At 40.5% G+C, this 22,426-nt stretch overlaps 1 protein-coding gene and 2 long non-coding RNA genes across 7 annotated transcripts in view; 2 read left to right on the top strand and 1 right to left on the bottom strand.

Annotated features, from left to right (window-relative positions):
- The window catches only part of phf14 (PHD finger protein 14), a 140,610-nt gene extending 118,358 nt beyond the window's left edge, over positions 1-22,252 (top strand). For all 4 annotated transcript variants that reach the window (XM_030412968.1, XM_030412965.1, XM_030412966.1 and 1 more), the window contains exon 18: positions 20,837-22,252. In XM_030412968.1, the coding sequence (XP_030268828.1) occupies positions 20,837-20,911 (75 nt within the window). In that variant the 3' untranslated portion in view covers positions 20,912-22,252. The remainder of the gene's footprint in view (positions 1-20,836) is intronic.
- The window catches only part of LOC115579434 (uncharacterized), a 64,509-nt gene that overhangs the window by 34,203 nt on the left and 7,880 nt on the right, over positions 1-22,426 (bottom strand). The window lies entirely within an intron of this gene.
- Positions 231-9,322, top strand: LOC115579433 (uncharacterized). 2 transcript variants are annotated; one of them, XR_003983645.1, is made up of 8 exons: positions 231-1,875; positions 3,060-3,193; positions 3,661-3,702; positions 3,851-3,867; positions 4,146-4,378; positions 5,877-6,925; positions 7,019-7,090; positions 8,906-9,322. It is a non-coding gene; the product is annotated as an uncharacterized LOC115579433 (long non-coding RNA). The 2 variants fall into 2 exon arrangements; XR_003983644.1 differs by having other exon boundaries at positions 3,851-3,898.

Raw genomic sequence — 22,426 nt, 5'->3', positions numbered from 1 at the left:
TTTTCCCCCAGTGTTCTCCTGTTAATGTACCCGGTGACTGTTTTAATCATATCGATGCAGCTATAATGTGTAGTGATTAAGATGTTGACCCACCAATCATCCTGGAAAGTGACAAAGTTACGTTATTCGCTCTAAATTACATAATTACATAATCGCCATCAGTAAAGAGGACGCTGTCTGACTCTTTCACTTGTGGGGAGGGATGCTGTTTTCTGGGGAAAGTTTGCTGTAGTCTGTATTTTTTTCAAGACAGTAACTACAACAACACAATAGTGGAAGGAGACAAACACTTGGGGAATTAACTCCTTCGGACCCTGTGTCCATTGGAATGGTAATGTCATATTTCTGTCTCAAAACCAATAAATACTCTGTAATTGATTGATATCAGCAATGCGGGTTACTGATTGGATCCTGATTATCCAATCACAATCATGTCATGACTTTGAGCATGCTCAGAGAGAGTGACAGATATTGGACAAGACAAGCATGGTGGAGCAACTGCAGAGAGGGAAGAGTAAGTGCCCATTTTCAATCCAAAATATACATTTTTGTTCATGCTGACCAAACAAATTTGCTGTCAGTACAATTTTAACTGTTGCAAGTGATAATATTTGAAATTATTTTGAACACATATCATATCATTAATTTAGAGGATTTTTTTCTTCCTTCACAATATACATAGATGTAAACATGAACAGAAACATACCTGGATAATGCTATCTCGAGACTCAAAACAAATAAAATGCCAGGTGAGAATGGATACTCTGCAGAATGGTACAAAACTACTCTACTCCTCTTTACTCTTAATGGAGGAGAAAAACCAGCTTCTTGGAAACATGCCATCATCTCTGTAATTCCTAAGGTGGGGAAAGATAAATCTGAGTGCAGCTCATACAGACCGATATCGATTTTAAACTTCAACTATAGACTATATGCCTCAATAATTGCAAAAAGATTAGAAAATATTATTCCGGATATAATAGATGAGGACAAGACAGGGTTCCTTAAAACCAGACAGACACAAGATAACGTAAGACGGGCTTTACATTTAATGGAGCATATGAGCAAAAATAAAGATAAATCCATTGGTCTCAGCCTTGATACTGAAAAAGGCATTCGATTCAGTTAGTTGGGAATACTTACACTTAACATTACAAATATTTGGCTTTGATATTGAAGTCATCTCATATCTAAAAATCTTATATTATTCCCCCTCAGCCAGAATCAAAATAAATGGTAGTCTGACCAACCCTGTGCCACTTGAAAGAGCCTGTCGGCAGGTGTGTCCCTTAAGTCCGACCTTGTTTGAACTATTTATCGAACCTCTGGCTCAGGCTATTAGAGAAGACCAGGACATAAGAGGAATTTGGATTAAAGACACAGTGCCTTTTTGCAGATGACATATTGATCACTCTTTCACAGCCAGATTTGAGTTTACCAAAACTAATGTCATCCTTGAAAACATTAGGCAAAAGGTATCATAACGTACTGTCTTATCTCTGATAAAGGGAGAGTGATGTGACCTCAAGTTGAGAGTTGGACAAAAGATGCCTGTGGTCTACTTGAATTTACATGACCTTGTTTTGCAAACAAAGGCGAACGTTTGCATCGTAGTCCTAACCAAGTGAACCAATCACTGTCCAGATATCTGCTCAATATCATTTGCATCACTGTGGAAGCATACATTTGCATCCGCTAACCTCAGGAACCAATCACCGTCCAGATATCTGCTCAGGATTCTGTATACATTCTGGGCTTTTTTCACAGAAAGTTTGCCAGCCTTTGGCAACTACAGACTTTAAGAAATCTCTTCTCTCTACTCTTCGAACATTGACCTATTTCTGCCTTCTACCAGCTTCGCGGCTAAAGTGACAGGTAAGTTCAACATTTTTACATATACCTCTGTATGGATGAATCAGTTGAGTCTGTTAAAATCAATATGCTTTAGAGTAGATGCAGTATAGTCAAAGGTTTTTTTCCACAAGTCAAAACACCTCCATTTTGCATATTTGTTAAATGTAATAATATAAATTTCATTATGACTTCATTTCACGGATTTTCATGAAAATAATCTTGTTGAAACCTATTTAAAATTCATGAGACCGTGCAAAATCCTACAGCTGTACTCCAAATACTTTTTGAGTAGTGAATTTGTGAGGTTTAGGCCTCAGACCAAAATTACTCATTTAGTGATTCTTTGTTTGTATGATGCAATCCTTGTGGTTTTTGTCCTGGATTTGTTGCTCCAAGGAGCAGTCAGGGTTGCTGCAGATGGGGGAGCTGGAATCAAACCTGTTGAAAAACTGGTTGAACTTGTTTGCTCATTGTTCATTTCCCTAAGCTACTCCTTCACCTTTCCTGGATTGGATCGAAATTAGTCCTGAACATCCAAGACACCCTGTAGAAGCTTGGCCACATGTTTTCATTTCAATAATTGATGCTGAACATTCATGTAAATTAACAAGCAGTCTTTTTGTTTGAGTCCTCCATATAAAACTACACAGATACAGCTAAATATAGGGCCAGAGGTGAAACACCCACTTTTGGGGTTATTTTGACCCAAAAAGGTGATTGTTGAGGCTTAGAACACACACAAATAATAACAGAAATGCTGAAACTTTGTCTTAAATTGAAAAAATTCCTAATCCCTGAGTACAGCTATGGTTTTGCAAGGTCCAATTAATTGATATATTGATCTTCTGATGGCGAGGTCCCTTTGGCTCTACCTGGTCGTGTTTTGGAAACTGATCCAGTTTCTGTCTAGTGTTTTAGAGTTTGATGTACTGCCCCCTTATAAACCTTTAATCTAGCCATAGTAAGTATACTTAAAGTACTTAAAGACCAATGGAGTCCTGAATGTCATTGAGTTTCCCCTCAGTTGCCTGACTTCAATTCCATTGAACATTATAATTTTGGCAGTACAGTAACTACTACTGCTTTCATGAAGTCACTGAGGCTTTCATGCTTGTCATTAAATTGCAGAAAACAGCCAATTTAAATATATTTGTTATTTGTGAAGACAGTGCATCATGTATATTATCATCTTAATTACTCTACAGAAAAAATGACATCCAGAAGGGTTCAACCTGAAAAGGAAGCCTTGCACTTCATTGCTGCAGGCAAAGATATAGCCATATACACAGGAGAAGAACTTGTGTATGACTATGGAGACCCTAACTGTCCAGGGCGACATGTATGTATATGTCTATTTCTATTTACACATTTTGTTTCTTTGACACACAAAATTTCATCATTTAACTAAGTTGTAAGGACTCTCATCCATGCCAATATTGTGGATATGATTTGATTAGTAACTGGTTTAAATTATTTTTAAGCTCATTGTTGAAACTCGAAATGTAGACTTGCCATTACATAGTGCAGTATAAAATATTGAGAAAGTATGAGAAAAATTGTAAGGTATCTTAATTGTCTGTCACTGATGTGAGAAATAACAAAGAGAGAAAATGGATTATAGATATGACAGTCTACACTCATATAGTTGTGATCTCATTGATGTAACCAATCTTATCAGTCAACATTTACACTTGCTGTTGGTAGGATTAATATTATACATGTCAATAGAACCTTATTCCCAAATACTGTCAAATTTTTTACATAGTAAAATTATTGTTTTCATGCTTTAAATGTCCTTTGTTTTAGAATACCACTGCTTCATCCTGTGATGGGCATGCAGACAACAGGGTAAAGATATTAAGCTTTCTTTCTTCAATTATATTCACTGAAGATGAAGGGCAGTGGAACAAGTTGGAGCATCTGTTGCAACCCATTTCTGTGTTGGAAGATGCTTAATTTGCCTATTTTGTCTCCCCTCTCTGTGGATACAACCTAGGTGAATCAGATATCCAAGTGAGTTGAGCTTGAAAGTGTTCATTTAAAGGTAATTCATGATGCTATTTTGATCCATGACCACTGAGTTTGAATTTCTCAAATGTAATAATGTAAAATATACCATTTGAAGTTGTCTTGCATAGTCAGAAGAACTCATTATTGATTTTTATTTAAATTATTGTTATTGTTACTCATTCTCTACAATTTGACTAGGTAAATGCAAATAGTTTAATGTAAAGAGTGGTTCTGGTGACTGTTAGTTGACATTATTTCAATTCCATTCCATTCCATTTTAGGTTGCGGGGTGCGTGGTGCATTACATCCTGACTGATGGGCAACATCCCTATCAAACCAGAACGAACACCCTACTCCAGTGATCCACTTGGGCTGTCTCAAAATGTCCTAACAGGCAACTTCACTCTTCATTGTGAAGAAAAATGGATGAGCCTAAAGGATATTATTACCAGAATGCTGAAAAGTTCATTTGAAGAACGTCCAACCATTGAGGAATGCCTTCAGGTTTTCACATGTAAGTGCCAAGACTAACACTCTCTTCACGTTAAATGTTCTGTATGTTTTATTTGAAGTTCATTCCATGCCAACTCACTCAGAATTCAGAACTCCTCCTCGTTCATGTCATGTAGGGGTGGGGGGTGTGGCAGGGTTTGTGGTGGGTAAGAGCAGGGGGGTGGTCGTGAGGGATGTGGTGTCTGCTGCGGGGGATGCTGTGGGGTTGTAGGAGCTGTGTGAGTTTTGTCCTGGAGTTGTTGCTCAGAGGAGCAGCAGGGGGGCTGGGGGAGGTAGAGTCAAACGTGTTAAAAAAAGGTTGGACTCGTTTGCTCATTGTTCATTTACCTCAGCTGCTCCTGCACCTCTCCTCTGGAAGCCACTTACAGTGCCTTGCAAAGGTATTCACCCCCCTTGAACTTTTCCACATTTTGTCACGTTTTAACCACAAATGTAAATGTATTTTATTTGGATTTTATGTGATAGACCAACACAAAGTGGTGCATAATTGTGAAGGGAAAGGAAAATGATACATGGTTTTACTTTTTTTTTAACAAATAAAAAACAGTTAAGTGTGGTGTGCAAAAGTAGTAATCCCCCCTTTACTCTGATACCCTTGAATAAAATCCAGTGCAACTAGTTGCCTTCAGAAGTCATCTAATTAGTAAATGGAGTCCATCTGTGTGTAATCTAATCTCTGTAAATATAGCTGTTCTGTGAAGGCCTCAGAGGTTTGCTAGAGAACATACAGCAAACAGCATCATGAAGCCCAAAGAACACACCAGACAGGTCAGGGATAAAGTTGTAGAGAAGTTTAAAGCATGGTTAGGATATGAAAAAATATCCCAAGCTTTGAACATCTCACTGAGCACTGTTCAATCCATCACCTGAAAATGGAAAGAATATGGCACAACTGCAAACCTACCAAGACATGGCTGTCCACCTAAACTGACGGGCCGGGCAAGGAGAGCATTGATCAGAGAAGCAGCCAAGAGGCCCATGATAACTCTGGAGGAGCTGCAGAGATCCACAGCTCAGGTGGGAGAATCTGTCAACAGGACAGCTATAAGTCATGCACTCCACAAATCGGGCCTTTATGGAAGAGTGGCAAGAAGAGAGCCATTGTTGAAACAAAGCCATGCAGTTTGACACAGGCCATGTGGGGGTCAAAACAAACATGTGGAGGAAGGTGCTCTGGTCAGATGAGACCAAAATTGATGTTTTTGGCCTAAATGCAAAACACTATGTCTACTGCACATCACCCTGAACACACCATGAAACATGGTAGTGGCAGCATCATGCTGTGGGGATGCTTTTCTTCAGCAGGGACAGGGAAGCTGGACAGAGTTGATGGGAAGAGGGATGGAGCCAAATACAGGACAATCTTGGAAGAAAACCTGTTAAAGTCTGCTAGAATGGCCCAATAGGGCTTTTAATTAGATAAACATAGATGGGTCAAATGTATAAGACAATTTTTGCAGAAATTGAATTAAAAAGTAACTCACATTTCTTTATTCTAGGACATGGAGCAACAAGTTTTCCTTTTCCTGGAAATGTCAGATGAAGATGAACAAGACATCCTGCTGCCTGATGTTGCCCATGGATGCTTCAGTTTCCAGTGGATTTAAAAAGAAGTTAGGTGACAGATGACATATGACACAGTAACCCAAGTGGTGAAATCTGACACTCTGACTCTTTCACTGGAAGACAGAATGTTTGCCAAAAACGGAGAAAGTGTGAGACAATGGTCAGACATCAGAAACAAGATGAGGGAACTTGCAAGACTTCTTGTGGCAGCAAGAGACATTGATAGAGACATTGTCTTTTTGAAGGAATTGATTAGCTAAGAAAAATTTAACACAGTACTTGATCCTGTCAAGTAGATGAGTGGGTTTGATGACTCAACACGCCGGTTTTCAGTTCCTTCAACTGCACTGAAATTGCGCTATTCCCTTGTGACTGTGACATCGATTTTACAAGGACACGTTTCGGAGAAGTTTCGAGGATGAATTTCAAAACATACCTGCAGCGAAACAAATGGAGTATGCAGATGAAATTCTGGCCAGCCTGTCAAAGGTAGAGGGAGAACTATGCAAGATAGTCACCAGGGTAGAAATACAAGAGAAGAGGAGCCGCAAGGTAGCTGTGCTCTTCCCAAATGATATTAAATAGTCAGTTGACCTCCTGATAAAAAATTGGGAAGCAGTTGGGATTTCCCCAAGCAATCCCTACATTTTTCCCCGCCCAAATTATGGATCTTGTGAAAACAATTGTGGAACTGACACAATAAGGCGATATGCAAAGAATGTGGGGCCAGACATCCAGAAAATGTTTCCTCAACGAAATTAAGGAAGCATATTGCCACAGTTTCACAGATCGTTCACAATTTACAAACAGGAAGAGCTTGCAGGTTTCATGGGACACGATGTCGAGGTCCATAAGAGTTTTTACAGACTCTCTGAAGAAACACTGCAAACAGCTTAAGTGAGCAAATTTCTTCTTGCCATACAAAGTTGACTGGGAGAATTTAAAGGAAAGTCCCTGGAAGACATCATACCAAACATCAGCTGTAAGTGAAGGATATTAGGAATATCTGTTTTTATTGTTTTGTTAAAGAAATCAAAGACAGTGTGTAATATGAGCTTTAAATATTTTGTTGCAGCTGAAGAGGAGGACAGTGACAGAGATGCAGAAGATGTCCTGCCTGAGCAGACAGCAACCTCAAGTCGAAATGGTAAGATGCACAACATATTGTATCCAGGTAAAGAAAAATCTGTTCACTAAATGCAGCGTGACTTTCAATTATTCATGGTTTCATGAAACTCAGTGCATGGAGGCTCTGAAGACAGGGCTGCTACCTCTAGAAAGTCAACAGGGGAAGTTGAGAAATCACCATCAAGTCAAAGCGTTATGTTATTCCATTGGTTTGAAATAGGGATGCACCGATCAGGATTTTTGCACCGATCACCAAAAGCAGTATCTGCCGATCCCGATATTGCCGATCACCGATCACAGCGTCAAATCCATAAATTCTTCTATATTGTTGTCTTGTGTAACTTTCATATATTTAATTAATGATTCTTCTTACACAACATTGACATTGTATTATTAAGTATAAAAATTAGGAGATGAGAAAGTATCATGAATTGACCACCGTTTTATTGCAGGCTGAGGCAATGTGCAATATTTCACACTCTAGAGACTCTTAGAGACAACTTGGACTCAGCTTACAGAGAGTAACTGTAGGTTACTAGTGGGAATGCATGCAGTCAGGGTGGGAATTTCCTCATTTTAGGGGCAAGTCCATTTGGCCTGCACTTTTTTTTTCAGGGGCACCAAGGCCACATGACAGGGCACAAAGGCCACTGAGAAAATGTGTTGATTTACCTTTCAGACTGATACCATAACATCCTAATTTATAATAAGACATGGATTATGTATTAAAACATTTTTTAAATACCAATATCAAGTTAATGTTACATTACAAAACAGTTTTTTTAAGTAGGGTTAGGGTGAGGTGAGTTTTGTGACACCACACTGAATATTAGTGTTACTGAATATTTCTCCCAAATAGAAATTCCCCAAAATTATGGCAAAGCACATTTTTTCCAAACAAAAAATCTGTAGAATAACAGCAGGAGACCACTGATGTGTGGAGTGATTTTGGTGACACTACACTCTGAATAATAGTGAAGTTACTGAATATTTTTTGTAGTTTCTCTTTTCAGTGCTGCACTTTGTAGACGGTCCCTGCGCCCTCGTCTCACAGACGGCTGACCATACAGACCAGAGTTAATGTCCAGACGCTCGTTTTGATTAACATACGGTAGTAGCTCGTTGTCTTCCTTACTACGGTAGGAAAGAGCCGTCAGTTGTGTTTTAACAAGGTTTCACTTATGAGTTATTGATCCGGGAAGTTCGAATCTGTGAATATATTTCCAACTTTACCGGACTAAATCCTACCACATAAGTCATTTACGTATCATGTCAAAACCGGCTGCGCTCGCTCGCTGTGCTGTAAGTTTCGTTCTTCTGTTTTGAGACGCTGCTGCTGTTTGAGAGGCTTTCACGTGAGATCATCGTGATGATGAGACTCCACCTGCGCGAACCGCGGACTCACTGAAGTTACTGTGAGTGACTACTGTGCACTCGGGTGGCTGTAATTAAAGGCAAGCTCGCTACGCTGACCGGGCCAGGGGCACAGAGGCCACTGTGGCCGTAGGATGAGATTTTTTTTTCACGCTGCATCAAGGCCAAACTGCGGGGCAACAGCGGCCATGGCCACCGTGAAATTCCCACCCTGCATGCAGTCAGTGCATTGTCTCTTTATTGAAACGTCAGCTGATCGGCCTGATTTGATCTATTTTGAGAACTCCGATCAAAACCAATAGGGGCATTATCGGCCGATTGCGATCAGTTGCCGATCGATCGGTGCATCTCTAGTTTGAAAGATTATCTTTATGAAACATAATGACTTTTGTTGACAATAATTAATGGTGGTCATTTTCATTCATCCATTTATTCACGTTATTTCTTCATTTATTTTCAGGGAAATAGAGAAGGCATTGATCAAAGATGGAAAGAGAACTTGTTGAACACTACTTCAAGGGCTCCCTGAAGGAAATGAAGCCCCCAGGAAAAGAGGAATGTCAGCGATTCCTAAAAGAACACCAGACTCTAAGGGATAATGGGTGAGACTGGAAGGCAGTGAAATATTTTGTGCACAATAACATAACAGCTGTCAAGCGACAGTTGAACCAACAGTATTAAGACCATTAATACTGGGCACCGGTATCCTGAGAGCCACATTCTGGATTATCATTGTTATGTGCCTGAATACTGGGAGCTCGCATTACAGAGCATCAGTGCGAGGGTCCAAACATTGTTTTTTCATGTGAACGGAGCATCAGTGTATCATAAAATGTGTAGTCATGTAAACAGCACTCTGTCATAACATTGAAACGTTTTGTTTATATATATATATATATATATATATATATATATATATATATATATATATATATATATATATACTTATTAATCAACTCCAGTTATATAAACATTGATCTATTTGAACTTTGCACTACACCAATACACTCATCACTGAGGTAGGAAAGACTGTACTACCACAGGGGGAGCTCTTATAGTGAGTTAATGAGATTTGAGATGAGATTCCACGTGATAATCTGTCTATGTAGTTTATCATGTGGAAAGCCATTTCCATTGTTAGGAGTACAGCAGAAGCAAGAGAGAAACTCTCAGTTTATGAGTGTGTGTGGATTTAAAAGCACTTTAAATAAACTTTGGCTTAACACAGCTCTGAATCGTCTTTGTTTTTTTGTTATTTGTAGTTATAATAATCTGAACATTGTATAATATGAACATTGTTGGGCACTGAAAACACTGTAGAAATATACAGAAAAACAGACAGCCACAGGATAAGTGTCATTCAATACCATCCAACAGGGGACTTGTGTCATTTTGTACAGGCAGAGAAAGGGACTAATGCAACTCTACACAGTGGACAAACTTAACTCTTTTACAGCTTTTTGGACAAAAAGACAAATATAAAGACCTATTAGACAGTATTATTTTGAACCCTGATGCAGTATTGTTATGTGCATTCACATTTATCAATCCAATTGTTATGATACTGCTCGGCTTGGCCACCCTCATATATACATTCTACATTTGCCAAACAAAAACATATAACTTAATGTGACAGTACTTTGTATTCAAGTATTCACATTAATTATTTTAATTTTATCCCAGTTATTTTTCCTCCTCTAAATTACTTGATGCTCTCCTGCCTTTTTGGTGGCTATTTATTTCAGTAGTTTTTTGCTTAAAACTTAAGACATCCACGAAAGCTGAACCTCAATGTTTTTTGATAATAAGCTTACTAACAAACCTATTTAGCTTTATGAAAAAACCTTCTCATAATTGTTGTTGAAGTTACTATTTTCTTGTACCAAAAAAGAAAACAAAATGATCTTACTGCTAATTTATTTTTTGTGATTTTATTCTGGTTTTCCATTTTCTTCCTTTTTCTTTTAATTGTGAAAATCAATATTATTGTTCTGCTCTGTGGGTACCTTTTAATTTTAATGCAGTGTAGTTGCTTTCTCTATTTTGTTGTATCTTTTAAGAGACTGGTTTCTCCAGTCCCCTCTGCAGTCTGAACGACCTGCCGACGATGCAGGCCATTCATATGCATGAGTGCTAAATACGACGTGTGTGAGTTAATCCTTACAATTCCTGCTCCAGTCTGCCAGGAGAGTGTTAAGTATGGATTTAAACATTCACACGACTCCAGGTCCCCTCTTGGTAAATATGAAAAAATTTTACCAGCAGGCTTTAGGCATGATTCTAGCATGATTGAAGGCATGTGCAAGAGGGGACCTGAAAAATGTCCCCTGTTAGCCGACAAGTCCCCTATTCGTGTGTGTGTTACGATCCTGAGGTCCCCTGTTATAGAGTTACACAAGTGCACACACACACACACACACACAGCCATCCCCTCAACGTGCTCTACTCTCTCTCTCACACACACACACACACACACTCACACTTCTTACTTTTATCACTGACTACTTCCCTTTCAATATCATCAGCAATCTTGTTTCAAGTGATTAAACCGTTAAAAACACTTAATAGCCTACAGCATCTTCACTTTATTAATCAGTGTTTATCATAGGAACAGACAGCTGCCGCTAACGTATTGGGCCTCACAGTAACGTTAGTAGTCGCGAGTTGTAGAGTTTCTACAGTCTGCTGAGCGTCTACAGCCAAAGAAGGAGAAAGCGGACCGGTGGGCTAACGTTACACTAATTAAAAGCTAATCAGCCTTCACCTCAACCTGCTTCCCTGCAATAAAACTGGACTGAATTGAGTTTATTAGGTTTTTACTCTCTCACTCACTCACACAGACTTCTACTGTCACGGACTATTTCCATATTGATATTAGCGAGTGATTAACAGGCTCGTCTGGAGGGACAGCGTGCAGCAGAGCTGCCGCGTATGTAACGTTAACAGGCTCACAGTAATGTTACTAGTAGTTGTGAGTTGTAGAGGACTGGGATGTTTATTACAATTTCGGGAGAGTCTGCTGCCTTAACTTACCCTCGAAACCAAGCCCCCATGAACAGCGCCGTGCTGTGAATCCAGTTTTACGTGGTGGCTAAACTTTTTCTCCTCTCAGCTCTGTGAGCACTGTGCATGCACAGCTTTCACTACTGATTGGCTGTTATCCGCTCTGCCTGTAACCAATCAGATGGTGCTGTGGGTGGGACAATCCTGGAGACAGAGTAGGGGCAGCAGACAGAGGCTCGGCTGCATCAGAGCCAAAATAATCCCTGTTTTAAATTGATCTCTTATCGGCCGTCGGATAAAAAAAAAAAGGCTGATGTCGATATGCGTCAAAATGCCGAATATCGGCCCCGATAATCGGCCTGACCGATAATCGGTCGATCCCTACCATTAGACGTGGTTGAAAGTTACTAGTAAGTGGATTCAAAATATTTTTTCTCACACAATTACTTCTGAGAATGAGGCCAAATGTGTACAAGAGTGAACTTTTTTTTGTACACTCCTTGTATTATTAGTTTAGATGTAGCTGCTTGAGCATGTTACCAGTATTAGCCCTGGGGTTATTATTCTGACAAATATCATAAAAGCCTATCCTAATCTTTAGCATTACAAATTAATAAAAACGTTTAAAAAATGTACAAACTGGGATGTAATTCAAAGTGTGCCATGGCACTTTCGCGTCACATTGGGTATGATTATTTTAGATTTAGTTTTACCTGCGATAACCCTACTGTTAAACATGAATTTTAAGTTACATGAAAGCTTGATGCCCCCTAATGGTTTTGCAGTACGCAGAGATGTGCCTGACTGTCCTATACTCTGTGCTGCTGGACGGTGAGGGCAGTGAATTCATCATAGGTGGGAGCACCCCACAAAGCCAAGCGTCTTGGTGTCTATGGATTGCATATGCAAAAAGTGCAGTGTAAGACACACTCATAACTAAATACGGTGGACAGGGAAAACATGATAGGAGAATAGGTCATGCTAATTAACTGCTAATTCCTTTGAGGACTGTATAGGCTTGATAAAAGGATGCTGTGTTGTACATTATGACTCCTTCATAGTGTAAATTTAATCCCACTTTATGAGGGTGATTGTGTGGGTTGTGTGGTCTGCAGAACTCTTTCTGTCTGTGTGTGTGTGTGTGTGTGTGTGTGTGTGTGTATGTGTATGTGTATGCGTGTGTGCATTCAGGAGTTGCAATTACGGGTGCCAGCAGTAGATGTGAGGCTGAGCACTGTGAGAGCTCCACTGGTCTTTGTTGCCACCTAGGGCTCAGTCGGAGCTCTCCTCTTCTCTCTGCGTCATACGACAGAGACGACGCTCTGCTCCTGCCCTTTAAAAACGTCGACCTCAACTTCAAGTGAAAAATGTGGCATTTGATTATCATATATGTATATGTTAGTGCCATAGGACCTGCCAGCCTGCAGGAAGCAAGTGGCGGAAACAAACCCAGCCTCCTCCCCTCTCACTCTCCCCCGCGTCCCCAGAGGAAATTGATGGAGACATCCCACAATGCCAGAGCCCATCAGCTGCTGCAAGCTTGTCGCGGGGAGAGTGTCTGCCTCGCCACTCTCCACAAAGCAAACGTCTCTAGCAGGGGCCGCTGATGCATAACACAGCTCCATACCTCTGTAGTCCACAGTGAGAGGACAGGCAGGAGGCAGAGAAAGTCGCTGCCTCCCCTCCTCCCCCCTCTCTCTGGATCAGGGGCTAGAGTTGCACTTTATAACGTCCTACATATTTCAATACAGCAAGAAGAGACCCAGATGTCTTCTAAACACAGATAATATCAAGTTTGGAGTTAAAAATATGGCTTAATGTTGTTAAGGGTCTTAGATATGTCATCCACCACTGATGATATGGATACAAAGCAGTTTGGTTGATTACGTATTGACTCATAATATTCAGAAATACACAGTTCTGAATTCAGCATATGTTGTTGAATATACATTTCCTTACAGCAATTCAAGTACAATGCACTTTGTGTGTTATATCTGAGGTACCCAGTTAAAAAACTAGTACGCTGTCCCCTGCTGACATGGCATAACCCTTCAAGACTTACGTGCAGTGCCATTTATCTGATGGAGACAGAAAGCATAGACGCTCGCAGTTTATTCAGAGTTTCACTCTATCAATCATTTAAATACCGCTTCATTACCCGGCTACTAGCGGTGCTTTATAGGCTAACATTAGCAGCCTGGGCTGCTGACCTGCCAATCTACGCTGTTATTAGAGGAGCGGTACCAAGTGACACAACTTTGCTGCTGGACTTTCGTTAAATTTCGGGCTTCATGTGGCATCAAAGTTGGGAATGCGACATTTAAATTGGTCAAAATATGGGACTGTCATGCACGATTCAGCAATAATAATATAACGCTTGCTAGGAAGGTGGTGCAGATTGTGTTATGCTTGTTAGAATAAAAGGACCATCATACATTGAATCAACAGAGTTCTCATAACACTCGGTTTTAAGTGTGCCTCTGAAAAACCTGTTTGCAGGGGCCATGTAGCCCGAACAATTCATCCTACCCATCTATCCCAACAGGACACTCTGCAGGGTGCCTAGGGACCTGAAAGTGCAAAATGGAGATTGGTAGCGGCAAGGGGTGTATTAGGATTAGGTCATACTGAACAAAAGAAAAACGATTTGATCAGCACCTTCTCTGGTTGCGGTGTGTTACAAATTTGGTATTACTCAAATCAGCATCAAGGGTTTACACTGATGTGTCTCTAACATCTGCTAATAGATATTTTCATGATAACAATGAATCAAATAATTACACGTGTGATGAAATGGGTGACTTATTGTGACAAACCCAGCTACCAACACTGCAGTCATCATCAGAAGTCTGGTGCGCATCAAAACAGAGCTTAAACAGAGTGAATATCTGAGTAACATTAAGCAGGTGGACGCAAACGCAGTTCCAAAGTGACTCTGTGTGTGTTGGATGTGTAACATACCTGTCACACAGATTAATAAGGTGAGTTAACACCACATGTTGTGTTTACAGCTTGTTCTGACACCATAAGTGGCAAGTAAATCAACTTTAAATCCAATAGGTTCTGATCATCTAATTGCAGGACAGATCTGTCAGTGCAGCTCATTATGCTGTGACACCCAAAGACGCTGGTTTACAGAGTTATAATGACTGACTTTCTCTCCGCTGTGTGATACAGTATGCACTCTAACAGGACTTACACCTCTCACCCAAACAACTTGTCAGATACCCTCCGGCGATTTGTGCATTTCAAATATGATTAACAGCTCGTCTTCTTCGTCTCCCTGACGCTTTAAATTGCACCCTGCACAGGCAATTTCTGTAGACTCACTCCGTAAGCCTGACTATAAGGGCAGGTAAATGAGGAGTGGGGCCCCAGCAGAAGGCAATTTACAGCTGTAGTATCACTTGCAGGTCGGCATTTAGCTGAAATTCAAAAGAAACATGAAAACAGATGAAGATTGGGCCTTGTCCCTCCCTGCTGCTGCTGCCGCCCTCCTACCCATACTGGAGGAGGAGGCTCTGCAGGCAGGCAGACAGCAGGATAATACCAACAACAGTGAAGCCGTGGAGCACCGACACCCATCTGCTTCCCTTGGGCAAAGACATGAGTGATAGGCGGCTGAGGGGTTGGAGTGGGGAGGATAAAGAGCACATGAGAAATCCTGTGAAGGTCCTGAGAGGCCAGGAGGACTGGTGTCACCCCTCTCCCCAGGGACACACACTAAATCAGCAGAGGAAGGCACATCTCTTGCTTTATGAGATAGTTAGCATGCGCTGGCCCCTCCTCCCCTCTTGTTTCCCATTTAAGAGCTGACTGGCCCTCCGATAACGGATGGCGCCACAGGTAATTGGAAAATTGGCAGGCTTGTCAGGGAGATTTGGTGGATGGCACGAATGTATATGGTGGTGGGGTTCATGAGGTGTCGCCCCACAGCTAGATTTATATCAGCCCTATGGACCAGCACCAGAAAAGTACCCAGAGTTCAGGAAAAAAGTAGCACATTTTTCTCCGGGGGAAGCTGCATATCAAGACCGCTACAGAGGCACAGACAAAGCTCCTGTTAGTAAAGAGATGATAAATGAGCCATCCTCTGCATTAACCCTCACCTTAATTTACTGTTTCTACACGTGCCTTAACAACTGCAGCAAATAGCACCCCGCTTCTTCCTCTCTAATTTATTAACACTTAGATCGAGGTCAGTACATTTTCATCCCAGGTTATCCGACACTTTAAATTTCAATCCTTGTTATTAAATTATAAAGCCAACATGTATTTTTGCTAAACTTCAGAATAAGACGCTGCCAAGAATCTTCATTTGATTTACGTTTAGTGAAACTAGCTTTAGCTTAGACGCTTTTGTCCAAAGTAATTCACACATACATTCGTACACGGATGGTGGGGGCTTCCATTGCAAGGCACCGACCAGCACATCTGGAGCAGTTTGGGGTTTCACTAGTCAAGACTATCGAGTGAATTTCTACAAAATGTCATCCACAGTCTGAACATTACGGCTCAATAGCACAGGAGAGGGGGGGCCAGTGGGGGCCACAGCCCCTTGCAGACAACTTTACACACAGTGGGTAGATAGTGTTATGTGTTCTCATAATGACCACCAGTGGTGTATCTTTGATTAGCTACAATCAGTTAGTGATATCGGCATCAGAGCAGGCAGTGAACTGGCACGAGGGTCCTATGGCAACCGCAACAGTCTTTATTCATGATTACAGAAAGCAACATCATTCCTTTGATATATTTTCAAATCATATAAAATCGGGTTTCATTGTCACAAATATTTATACACATGGCGCAATGTGGTGAAATTTGATCTTTTGCACTGAGCCCATCACCGGGGAGCAGTGGGCAGCCACTATGGGCGCCTTGGGAACAGCTCCAGCCATGACAGAAGAAATATCCTCATACATACAGGGAATGAAAATCAGGACCTTCTGTGAGGCAACAGGGTATATGTTTGTTTATTTTTTTACATACAACTTAACTGAAGAGGATAAGTCCTTATATTGCTGTTGCTTATTGAATAAATCGTAAGAATTGCACCTTTCGAAATTTCCCCTTCAGGAAGAGTAAAGAGTAGTGCTTTTGGGACATATTTTGTAGGTGTGTAAAAGCATGGCCCTCCTTCAAACACATCCGGTTGGTGAAACTCACTGTCCTCTCAGTGCCTCACTCAGATCGTCTAAATACTTTCTTTGTCTCCAGTATATGGCCATCAGTACTAGACCATAGACTGTGTTTTTGACCCATGTGGTGAACAGGAAATTAATTAGAACACAAAGAAGTGCACCATTTACATGTTAGAGCATTTAGCAGACGCTTTTGTTCAAAGTGACTTACAGTAGTTCATACATTCATACACTGATGGCGGTGGATGCCATGCAAGGTTCTGACCAGCACATCAGGAGAAGTTTGGGGTTCAGTATCTTGCCAAAAGGCACTTTGACATGCAGGCCAGGGGAATCAAACCAGCGACATACAAATAATAAGACCCCTGAGCCACAGCTGCCCCATTTCCATTGTCTGTTGGCACACAGTGTTACTGACAATTATCAATAAGATGTTACCACTGTGGGCTCGGTAGAAGGTGTTAATGGTAGTAATGTATTTAGATGGGCTAGCTGCATTCCTTTAGAGCTCCACCACTTTGGTCCAAACAGAAATTTCTCAGTAACGACTGGTTGAACTTACAATAACTTTGGTATCGACAGGTGTGTTCTTCTGAAGATTAATTGTCATAACTCTTCACGAGTTATGACACTGCATCTTGTGGCATCCTCAGGTCAGAAATGTCCTCTGTCAAATACTGTTTTGACAAAATACAGTCAAAAGTTTCCATCCACTCATAAAGAACATGTAGGCTACATCATGTCAGCCTTCAGTCCCAGTGATTTCTACAGCTCTCATGTTTCTGTGATGAATGAGTGGAACACAAACTACTTTGTCACAAAAACTTTCATGAAGTTTGGTTCAGTAATTAATTTTTTATAGACAATGTGACAAAATCTGCTGGATCAAAAATATACATTCCGTAATTCTAATATTTGGTTGAATGTCTCTTGGCCATTTTCAGCTCAATTAGCTGCTTTTGATAGCCGTCCACAAGCTTCTGATAGTCCTCTGACGGAATTTTTCAGGACTTAAGGAGGGCCATTCCAAAACCTCAATTCGGTGCATTTGGTGCACCAAATCATCTGCTGATGATTTTAGGTTTTCCTGAATAATTTGGCGATAATCCTTCTTCTTCATTATTCCATTTACTTTCTTTAGAGCAGCGGATCCACTGGCAGCGAAGCAGCCCCACAGCAATATTCTAGCAGCTCCATGCTGGACAGTAGGTCTGGTGTCCTCGGGGTTAAAGGCCTCACCTTCTCTCCTCCAAACATATTGCTGCTCGTGGTGGCCAAAGAGCTCCGTTTTTGTTTCATGTGACCACAGAGTTTTCCTCCAGAAAGTTTTTTCTTTGTCCATGTGATCAGCAGCAAACTTCAGTCCAGCTTTAAGGTGCCCCGTCTGGATCAAGAGCTTCTTTCTAACAAGGCAGCCTCTCAGCTCATGTTGATGTAAAATACACCTGACTGTGGACACTGACTCCCGTCTTGACCATCCTGACCAGTTTCCTCTCAGCAGCAGGTGATAGTTTGTGTTTTCTTCCTGATGGTGGCAATGACACAACTGTGCCATGCACTTTATACATACAGGCAGCTGTTTGTACAGTTGATCTTAGGACCTGCTTTGAAATGGCTTCAAGTGACTAAATGTTTGTGGCTGAGTCTAATGGCTGTATCAGACAAGCCCTATTAAAATGCTCCAAGAAAAGTCACCAGCTGTTATCAATCAGTATCCCTCAGAAGAAGTTCAGAGGCCATGCTACAAAGCAAATTTCATTCAAACAACTTTACTACATCACCAAAATTGGTCATTCAATTTGATTAGATTTGGTCACCTTTTTAGAAGACCTATAATAAATGCATTATTGAACCAGACTTCAACATATGAACTCGCCCAACAACTTAAATGAAATCTGCCCTAAAAAAACAAATGTTTGGGAAATTACACTGTTAACAGTGTAAAACATTATTTATATACGATGTATATGATTTCTATTTCATACTTTTTTATTGTATTATTTAGTCTTTTACTATTATTATTGTTTATTATAATACCACTGTCCTTTGGCTGCTGTGATGAAGAAATTTCCCCATTTGTGGGCAGATAAAGGAATTCTGAGTCTGAAGTGAATCTGCAGATAAAACTCTTTATCACAGTCTGTTACTAAAACAACCAAGCTTGTCTTTTTAAAGCCCTTTTTCTTTACACACAGTCAGGACATGCTGGACTATTAAAAAACAGCCTCCATGGGGATTTGCTTTTTTGGAGCAGCATTCACATGCAGCACTGTATCGTTTTTTGGAAGTACTAACATTGTTATGTTGTTGTGGACCAGATTGTGCCAGGAAAACTATATCAGACGAGGCTCACAATATATTAAAAATTTGGATATTTTCATTGATGTGAAAACATGCTCTGCAGACAGAGAATAAGAAGTTAGTTAATGTCTGCTCTCAGCTAGCTGGAGGGAATGTGCTGTTATGGGCTGCAGATCCTGACCGGTGATCACACATTCTGCCATGTAGATGTGTTCATTAACCTCTGGAGGGGCGATAATTGTATCTGTCAAAGTCGTTTAATCACCACCGCAGCTCTCACCACTGTCAGTTTCACTTTGTCCACTTTACTAAATCAGCTGGCTCCCTGGTCGGCCCACTGTGACTCCTGCTCTCTGCATGTCACCTCCTTTGTGTTTGCTCTGAGACTTGCATATACATTTAAGGAATTTGAATCAAAATGAAAGCATCACGATAGTGTGGCCCAACAGTTTTAAAGCAACACCAGTTCATTCAGTAGACACAGCACACTAAACATCTATACGTACAAATTAACAGGAAGTGAACAGAGAAACATGACATGATATGGAGTGATGTTAAATGGCACCCAGTAAATTTACAGCACCAGCAGACTTGCAGTCGCAGCTTCTGTCAGCTCCACCTTACACTTTGACACATGTGACTGTCTACCATCACAACACTTGGAAGGCCACATAGAAAGCATAAGTCACACTAGCTGGCTTTTGGAACCTAGTGGGTTTTTTCCCATTGACAATCACTGTCATCCGTTTATTTTTTCCTACTGAAAAACTTGAATCTGTTTCTCAACCAAGCTTCCACGAGGCTTCATGAGAGGGTCAAGACTCGGGAAATGTTTTGACGAATGCTAACAAACTAAGGCTAAAATAACGAGCCTTTGAGTTTAACAATCCTACAGTTTAAATACCCATTTAGCTTAGAGTGCTTCTTGAAAACCAGGGCTATATGTTGAGCTTTTCACAACCATTAACGTTGGGATGGTAGTGAAAAAGAAGCGAGCTAGGAGAGGCTTATCTAGATAGTTACGAGAAATTCTATTGAAAACTAACTACTTTACATTTAAAACATTACCCTCAGTAGCCATCGACGCAAATAATTTGCGTTAATCCAGGTTAACTTCACAGTGCACTCTGTTCAGAATTAGGGCTTTGACTTTTGGCTAAAAATCATATTCTAAGTTTGTTTGTTTATTAATATTAATATTCGACTATACTCAAATATTTATTAATAATATTTGACCATTAAATGCCTTCAGTAAGACCTATGTTGGTATCAAACTTAAGTTGTACATGTTCTGTCCACCAGAGCGCAGTGTATCAATAAATGTCAATAGGCAGGCAATGATATTTTCAGAAGAAAAACACACAACTGTTTTTTTTTATTTTTATTAAAAGTCAGACCCCTCCTCCTCTTCCAGCTTTCTGGGATGTAGTGTTGACAGGTGGGCTCGTTCGAATATCTTTTTTTTTTGTAAATATTCAAATTATATTCAAATAGCGAAGTTCGGAGTCAAAGCCCTATTCGGCATGGATGATTATTTCTGTTGCGCAAAGAGCCTGTCGTGTTAAACAGGCCCCGGGAACTGAATGATTCCAAAATGATTAAATAGCATAAACTCCGATGGTGACGCTTCTCTTTGGTACTATTTTACCACTTCTCTTCTGCTGAGCTCCTTCACATACATGCACATAGAGCAGAGTGACTGTCTTACATCTACAATTAGCAAACGCTTTTGTCCAAAGCGACTTACGGTAATTCATACTCATTAGTATTTTACTATTGCTATTAAATAAAGTAATTGTTTATAAAAATAAAAAAAATGCAGAGCTACAATGACGCAATATTCCTTATCAGAGTAAATTATCGTTAAAATACTCGATTCCCAAAATAATGGATAGGTGTAGCCCTACTTTGAACTTATGGTATGATGTTTCATGTGTTTGCAGGAGGAAGAGGAGCTGCAGGTGGAGGAAGACGACTCTGTGAAAGACGAAACAGCAGAGCAGGAGATTCCGAACTGAGCTTGACGGCTGGACACGAACACACGACTGCTCCACGGCTTCACCTCCAGTCTTAGCATTTCTGTTCAGACTCTAGCATACATAACTTTCTACCAGCCTCCCCAAAGTTTCTAGACAGCCAGCAGTCAGCTTCTAATCCAAACAGTTTATCTCTTCAAGGGTAGAGTTTGTACTTTTTAACGGACGGGGCCGGACAGACGGATCTTCAGGAAGCAGCACGTCAGAGCATTCGGACACGGCAGCACAAGCCGCTGTGCTTCCTCTACAGCAGAGAATCCTGTCTGACTGTTAACACCCAGCCACCTGATGAATTTATGACACTTTCCATGTAATCTATTTTCATACACTAACGATCATCAGACGGTGTCCACACAGAGTATCCTCAGTGTCCTGTTTACAAGACGAAGCTAGCAGAGTGGGTGTGAGTCCACCTCTTCTTCCCCCGCTGGGCACGCTCACACCGGTTTCGATGTCAGCTGTGAAGTGCTTTCCGCCATCTTTGAGTGCATTTCACTTGACATTCGACTGGAGGATTTTATTTTTATATGTCATGCATATTTACTTACGTTGACCTATTTTTCCCACTTACTTATTCACACTTTTGCGTCTTTGATTTACAGTGTCTCAGTGCTACACACCAATCGATAGTGTCCTCTGATTTGTAATAAAAATCTTCCATGTTGTGGCTACTCTTAGATTCTATTTGCATACTTTGTAGTAGAATGACTATAGTTTTGTTATTTTCTCATTATTTTTTAAGCTTGATGGTTGTATAACCTGCTAGTACTGTGTGGTCCACACTGGGTCTCTAAGCTCCCTGGGAACATCACTTGCTTGTCAGTTAAGTTTAGCAAATGGAAATTAATTGAAGGCACAGAGGCCGCAAGTCTCTGTAGTCTAACTATCAAAAATCAACTTTCACATGTAATTTGATATTAAATATGACTGACTTCACTGCAAATTAGGAATAATGTAAAGTTGATTTGAAATAATGGTTACATTAATGTTATGTGACCGTTACCAGAGAGCTAACAGATCGTTAGATTGGACCAGAGACTACTCTCAGGCCAAAGCACATCAGACTTTCACAACAAATCTGGAAATTATCCCTTCAAGTGCCAATAAATCTGAACTGCAAAAAAAAAATGTTTGCCTCTCTATCAGTGATAGTCAGTGCACATTAAATGTATGAAATCTATTGATCAGTGTGGTTCTTGGCCTGTTTCGTGTCTGACTGTAGTGACACATTAACAGTAAGTAATTGTTATATCCAGCCACAAAGTTTGATTTCTGTATTTTATATAACACCATTAATAAATGTATGCTTGTGATTGATTTGAATCCTGTCTGGAGCATGTATGTTTGTGTTTTTTTAAGCTCTGGCTTCATTAATCATTACAGCCCCGGTTACCTGCTGCTTTTCAGTGAACTTGCTGGTCCTCCTACAATAAAGGCAAAAGTTACATTTTATGAGACCAATGGTCCTATCATTATCCATAACTTACAGAACTAGCT

Source organism: Sparus aurata, chromosome 3 (assembly GCF_900880675.1).
Source record: "Sparus aurata chromosome 3, fSpaAur1.1, whole genome shotgun sequence".
Lineage (NCBI taxonomy): Eukaryota > Metazoa > Chordata > Actinopteri > Spariformes > Sparidae > Sparus > Sparus aurata.
This window is presented reverse-complemented; position numbering and strand designations above follow the sequence as displayed.